At 37.3% G+C, this 7,322-nt stretch overlaps 1 protein-coding gene across 6 annotated transcripts in view; it reads left to right on the forward strand.

The window, feature by feature from the left end:
- The window catches only part of PTPRK (protein tyrosine phosphatase receptor type K), a 581,323-nt gene extending 574,834 nt beyond the window's left edge, over positions 1-6,489 (forward strand). For all 6 annotated transcript variants that reach the window (XM_054021706.1, XM_054021708.1, XM_054021709.1 and 3 more), the window contains 2 exons: positions 1,403-1,538; positions 5,243-6,489. In XM_054021706.1, coding sequence (XP_053877681.1) covers positions 1,403-1,538; positions 5,243-5,296 — 190 coding nt within the window. In that variant the 3' untranslated portion in view covers positions 5,297-6,489. The remainder of the gene's footprint in view (positions 1-1,402; positions 1,539-5,242) is intronic.
- Positions 6,490-7,322: the final 833 nt, after the last annotated feature.

The following is a 7,322-nucleotide window of genomic DNA, read 5'->3' on the forward strand; positions in this document are numbered from 1 at the left end:
CTGGGTATGTGGCAGCATCTCGGACTGTTTAGCATCCAATTCGTTATTTTAAGTTCAATCCAGTGCTCCTGTTAATACATTCTATTGCATGTGTCCTATTTTGTTTTCTTTAATTTTGGCCCTGGTACTTGTCACCCACTTCGGACTGGGGCCTACATACTGTGGAGATGAGCACAATAGAAGTGGCCGGCTGGACAGATATGTGTTCTCTTTTGCTGGGGTTTTCTAGAATCTCAATTTTCTCCTTTTACACCTAATGGCAGTGTTTTCCAGGTGGCTATAAATGAGGGTCCACAAGTGACTTCTGATCCAATACCATTATACTATTGAGTAATCCAACAGGATGCTTCTTTGTACTAAGTGGCAAGAGATTACATATAATGAAGCTTTTCATTATATGTTATGCATATTTTGAATAGTGCTCTTCCAACAAGTTTACACATCACAGCTATTTTGTGTCATTCTGGACCAAGAATATGCATACCTGAAATCAGAGACATTTTTGTTACATCTATAGTAGTGCTAGTGAAAAATAATTAATGTACAGCATGTAGGCAGTACCTGCTTTTCTAGCACTGTCATTTAAAAAGAAGAGAGAAGAAAAAAAACCACTGACTCCCACCATATGTGTAACCAATTAAATGTCATCTTTAAAAGAGAGCTATTTTTAGGAAAAGGGGGAAAACCGGTATATTTTATATTTTTTTACATTCCCTGAATGAAAAGTGACCGATCTCTTTTCTACCATATTTCAACTTAAAGCTTCAATTTTAGCAGTTGAATAAACTGCCTTCAAAAGGAGGTTTATAATTGTGTTCACAGATCTCTTTTGACTCTTAACTACAGCAAAATTCCAGAATGCCCATATTGTGTCCACAGACTCATATAGTTTGTTTACGTAATTTAAATGTATATTCAAGAAAAAAACACCTATCCTGGTTTCCAGGAACTTTTGGAAATAATATCAAAAAGTTACAAAAAAGATTAGCATCATCTCTAAAAATCAAATCAACAGAACACTCCAGTAATATTCTGCCACTATTCTTGTAGCTTGTGATGATTTAAAACAGTTCCCTCCAGAAACAAATGGAAAATGTTGCAGTTTATATTCATAACACTTGCTTTTAATTTCTCCTGCCCACTTAAGTTGTGTTATAGCATAGCTAGGCTGCATAATGAGCTATATAGCATACCACAATTGATTCAAAATAGTATCAAGAGTGGCAGTGATGTCAGATGTTTCAAACCACATCACCTAGAGCTATGAGGGGATTGATAAAGGTCTGTCTCATCTAATGGGTCCCCCATCTTGTATTTTTACAAAATTAAAGGTGAGATATATGTGACAGGTATATTTGTACGTTAACAGATGTATTAACTCTGTTGTTTTGCTTACATTCAGGAATGGTGGTGGTCGGAGTGGAATGTTCTGTGCTATAGGCATAGTGGTTGAAATGGTCAAAAGACAAAATGTGGTTGATGTTTTCCACGCAGTAAAGACGTTACGGAATAGTAAGCCAAACATGGTAGAAACCCCGGTAAGTTACAGCACATTGATTGGAATTCAGACAGCCAATTAGCAAGAAGGATAATATACAGTGTGTATTGATATGGCTCACTTGGGAGCACTCTCACCTGGGATGCAGGTTGTTCATCATTTCAGTGGTGTGACCAAAAGTACTAAATCATGAATCTTGTGCTCAAAAAACATAGTAATCCATCTACAGGAGACCTGCAGGTATCACCCTAGTATAATTCTTACAGTGAATGTAATATTCTGAGCGGGTGTACTGTTGTGAATTGTTACATCCTGAGTTGGAAACCTATTGCACATAGGACTACACATTGGATAGCATGGTATTGTGTGTTTTGGTAGGTCATTTCTCTCCTACCATATCGTCTGCTTTTCAAGGAAAATTTTCAGAACAGTTAGGCCTTTTCTACACTACGGGGGGAGTTGGACCTGAGTTACGCAACTTCAGCTATGTGAATAATGTTGCTGAGGTTGACGTACTTAGATCTACTTACCGCGGGGTCCACTATACTATGTCAACAGGAGACGCTCTGCGGTCAATTTAGCAGGTCTTCACTAGACCTGCTAAATCAACCACTGATGCTTCGATCGCTGTGCCTCGATCCCCTGGTAAGTGTAGACAATCCCTTAGGGTACACTATAATCTCTCAAGATCAACCTATGTTCTTAAAGTAACACTATAGCCCATTTTGCTCAGACAAACTATCTTAAAAGTTTACAAGCCAAGACAGTTCTTCCTAAGAGGAATAAACTGTGAAGTGGAAATATATTATATTTTGTAATTGCAATTGCTATTTCTGGGTCTTTGTGGTAATTTGTAACACTGCTTTCTGACAGAGCCAAAATGACACAGGGAAACTTTAATCTTAAAACATTTCTTTTAATAGATTAGTTTTTTTTATTGTAAACTTGCTTCAACAAACTATAACTCTAAAGAAAATGTTTTTTTTTAAATGTTAAATGCCTGATTTTGAAATACAGTCTTTCATTTTCTAGATGCAGCTTTACTCATCTCCCCCTCCCCCCACACACACTTCCCAGACTGGTAATTTACCTGTTCATGTTCCACTCCTGCCTCCAAAATTGCAGACTGAGTGAAGGCCCTTTAGAAAAAATGAATCCTTAAACATTAAAGATTGTTCTTGTCATGGTTAAGTATGAAAGCAGGTTGGAGAATGGCTTGGAATTTTTGCCATTTGACTCTCATGCTGACAGCAGTCAGTGTTGCAAATACCCAGACTCTTCAGACAGATGGTTGCCTCTAGCACTGAGCTCAGATATGCCAATTGAAATTAAAAATGTTCACGGTTTATATACAGTGAAAATTGTTTCTGACCCTTCGAACTTACATATTGAACAAAATGGGTGTAGTTTGCCTTTCCTCGTACATCCTTTTTTCCAGGTGTCAGAATTTACTAGGCTTCAGGTGTACGTGATACGATTTCCCTAATTTATTGTTTGTTGCTGTCTGGAGTGGCTCACAACTGTGAGTGCCTACCTGAGGGCAGACTGTCAGAAAACGGAGCAGATACCCCAAGCTGATGGTGTGTTCTATAATTAGATTTAATCAAGCCAGTAACAAATGTGAACTTCTGGTTTACTATACCAGTTTTACCATGGAATCACAGACAGTCCCATTAGACTCTCCAGCCTATCTTGCCACCCAGACAAACAGAACTTTGTGATAATGGTCACTCAAACCAAAAATCACACCACATCAGGTTTCTCCCAGTCCAAAGAGAGCAGTCACTTACCCCAGATCATTTGGTACTCCAGATCTTACACAAAAGACAATGCTGACAGCTATCTCTATAGTAAACTAACTAAAGATTTTTTAGCTGAGAAAAAAGAATGAGAGTTATTGAGAGGTTAAAGGAGGTACAATATATGTACAGGTGAATCACAGTTTGTAATTCCAAATGGTGGCAATGATGTAATAAACTACCAGTTTCCCAAAAGTCTTTCAGGGCTACTCAGAATAACTCTAGGGATCTGCACTATGCATCTGGTATACTTCCCTGAAAGAGTCCAAAGGATCTTTCTTTGCATTCATTCTTATAGCTTCTTCTCACAAAACACAAGCTAACAGAGTCTCTACCCATGTGACGCTGAGTGAGGAATGCACTTTGAGTCTCTGACCTCGGGTCATCACACACAATGGCCATTTGCTTTGGAACTAGCATCTTTTCTCATAAAGTCCTTCATTAGCATTCCACAAAACTTCTTTGATGTCTGATGAGTTATTTAGTTGCAGGCGTATTTACAATGTAAATGTTTGCTATTACACTGACAGGACACAGATATGTAAAAACAATGCATGTAACATCCCATTAGTTTTATGAAGTTTAAACACCAAACACACTCTTCTACAGTTAACAGTGTACTTTGATCTATACTAATACACACATGAATTCACATGAGTACACTCTATCATGACCTGGTCTGCCAGCGTCATAGTTGCTTCCATCTGCCAGTACCAAGTGGATTAAATGATAGCTAGAATGTTAACAGCTGTAAGGGGGAGGTTATTGAACGTATCTGGCCTACCTGTGGCCATCTTGCTAAAAGTACTGTAGAGTCTATGCAGCACACTTTTGAGATGTAGTGCACAAAACTGGTGCACAGATTCCAGTTCATTGTTGAGAGTGAAAGCAGATCAGGTCACATGGAAAATTACTTGCTGAACTTAAGTGCTACTATAAAGAGAGTCCAATGTATATTGCGTATGATTCTGGTAAATTATCTGAAAACTTCTCTTTATTTTTTTAAAAGCCCCAAATCCATTGTAGTTTTAAACTGCTGTTACTGAATTTCTGTAGGTGTGTTTCTCTGTGGTGTGTATTGTGTGGGCTTTTATTCAGAGCTCTTGAACGACAGCAGCAGCAGCTGTTGAGTCGTTAGTAAAAAACAAACCAGGAAAACCAATGTAGCATTGTCATCTGCCCTACATTCAACAAGATCATCAGATAACAAAAGTAAGCAGCACAATAAAACCTTTTAGATATCCCACCACTTCCTGCTAGTGGATTTTGCAACCTAAAGTAAATCATGAGACCAGGCTCGTTTCATTTAGCTTTAAAAGCTGGTAGAATTTAATCAACTTCTCTCTCTCTCTCTTTCTTTCCCCCCTCAAATATTGACATTGAACAGCAACCTTGTTTAAAAATAAATATCAGTTTTCCTGGCTGCACTTGCTGATCTCCTCACTTAAATGCACCTTCTGATCTATTTGACATTACATTATTTATCACAATTTCTAACATTGTCTTGAGGCCTAATGCAGTTCAGTATCATAGCTCATTATTCCCTTGAATGATATTAAGATGCTATTGCTAGTTTACTGTAAATACCATTTGACTTAGAAGAAGCAGCTGTCAGTTGTACAGGGACTGAAGTAGTTCACTAGAGAAATACTTTGTTAGAAAATGAAAACTACGAGTTTTATAACTAACTCAAAAGCGGAACAAATCACAGGGAAGCAAAGAGTTTATTGCCATGTGTGGCCAGTTCTTCCCTTCCACTGTGGTGGTTAGGCTGAGATTTGAAATCAGAGCTGACATCAGTCATCTAATAATTTAAAAGAAAAATCATATGAGAATGCTAGTATGGACTAAAATGGCTCAGCAGTAAGCAGAGAATATAGTTGCTCATAGATATCCCTGACCTTTAATATATTAGACAGTTTCTTTAATTTTCTCTCTTTTTCAGGAGCAATATCGTTTCTGCTATGATGTCGCTTTGGAGTACCTTGAATCATCTTAGTTGGAATGGATGTGACAAAGTGAACCAAGTATATGAAGCTCAGTAAACTGTTTTGATAGCAGTTGTTCAACCTGTGAAGAGAGATTTTAGTGAGGGGGACTTTTAAAATTTAAATGCAAAAGTATTTTTCTTATGAAGTTGTGGATCTTAATAAAAGAACTCAGTCTGTTTCTATGCCTGTATACAGTATCAACATTTAATGTCACATAAATAAATTTAATGAAATCCAGAGTCAGAAGAAATTTGCTCAAATTAGGACTTTTCAGTGTTTGTATATACAGCCGTCTCTCAAATACAGTAGAGCCACCATCTGTTGCATGTATCAATATTTCCTATATGGTATTATTTTTCCTTTTCCTTTTTCTTTTGATAAATTGTTAAAGTAAAACAAAACTGTGCAGATTGATAGTAAAATTCATTCTTTATACGTTTCAAGTGTTGCAACTCTATATAACTGGCTTATTTCGTTTTAATGTGCAATGATGGCTGGATCACATAAAGTTCTTTATAGAGAAACTTCAACATAAGCCAAAGACTCAAGTGTAAATATGTCTATATGGAGAAAGCACATTGTATTTATTGTTTACTTGCATTCCTTTTTTGATGGCTGAAAAAACAATAATTTTTCTCGAAGAAAGCTTTTTTTGCTGAAATCAAGTGTAAACGATTTTTGTAGTTTATTTTTTGTATGTTGTAGTGTAAGTAGAAGACATACTTTTTATGCATAGATGAGGAAACATTGGTATAGTGATTTTGTTGTGTACATGCTTGTGAATTAAATCCATGTAAACAACTTGGTTATAGAAGGTCTTTAACTACAGGACCAAAATCAAAACATTTTGCTGAAAATGTATAGTTTTTCACAGTTGCATTAGTTAAATATTGATCGAAGGAATATATAAGGAAACCGCACACATTAAAATGGCCTTGCTTATGACTTGCACAATGTTGGAAGTAGTTTCTAAGCACCGTTACAATTTATGGGGAACAAATTATTCAACAATGCTTGAAGCACAGGTCAAGAGAAGAGGACAACATGTAACTTTTCAGAGTAAGAAGTGTTTATTTAGCAAATTGTAAAATTAAATGATGTTTATTTTGATGTTTACAGACATGTAAGCTTTGGCCTCTGACAAAGCAAAATTTGAATAAATCAATGCCAGATTCTGGTTATGGTCTTGGTGTACAAAACAGCCATGTGTTTTTACTTAGTTCTTCATCCACAGTTAACAAATCTTGACATATTTTGCTAGCTAATATCATTCCAGTCCCCTGTTGTTTTTGGAATTGACAGAAAATGACAAGGTGCTTATAAATAGTAATGTAAAGTAAGAGTGAATTAAACAACTTTTATAAAAAGATGTTGATTCCATATTATTGCTTATTTTGATAACATTTCATTTATTATCATTACTAAGAAATTGTCATGTTGCTGGAGTAGTGCAATGTCAGTGGATTCCAACAGATGTCCATATTTGCTTAAAGGAAGAAAGACACAGGGCATGCACCCTCACCCTGGATTTATTTTAGCAAGCAGTCCCCACACACTCTTACGTAAGCCCATCACAGTGTACTTTATTTACAAGGTTGTATACAGCTTCAGGTCCCATCACCATACAGCTTTTTCCGAGTTTCATTGTACCCCCTAGGCACAGGGTGAGAACATGGGAGGAGAGTGCTCACCTCTCTTAGATCTGGGGCTGCTTTGTCCTTCCAGCCCCTCCCTCTTCCTGTGTCTCCCACTTAACCATCCCCAGTTAGTGAGTTGAATCGCCTTGTTAACTGGTTAATCACCCAGCCCTAATCAGTTATCTCCCAATTTGGGGACACTTACAAAGTGCAGAGTAGTGATCCAGCCTAGGCTATTCCCACTCTCACACTCCGCCTACCGTGTTTTTGTTTGTTTCTTACCAGGGCCTTTTCTCTCCTCCCCTAGGCTCTGCCTTTTCCTCTGGGGGCTGGCATCCCACCCCATGAGCAGTTTCTTTAAGATGACCTTCTAAAATCACTGTAGGAGACTTCTCTA

This window comes from Malaclemys terrapin, chromosome 3, assembly GCF_027887155.1.
Source record: "Malaclemys terrapin pileata isolate rMalTer1 chromosome 3, rMalTer1.hap1, whole genome shotgun sequence".
In the NCBI taxonomy this organism is placed as follows: Eukaryota; Metazoa; Chordata; order Testudines; family Emydidae; genus Malaclemys; species Malaclemys terrapin.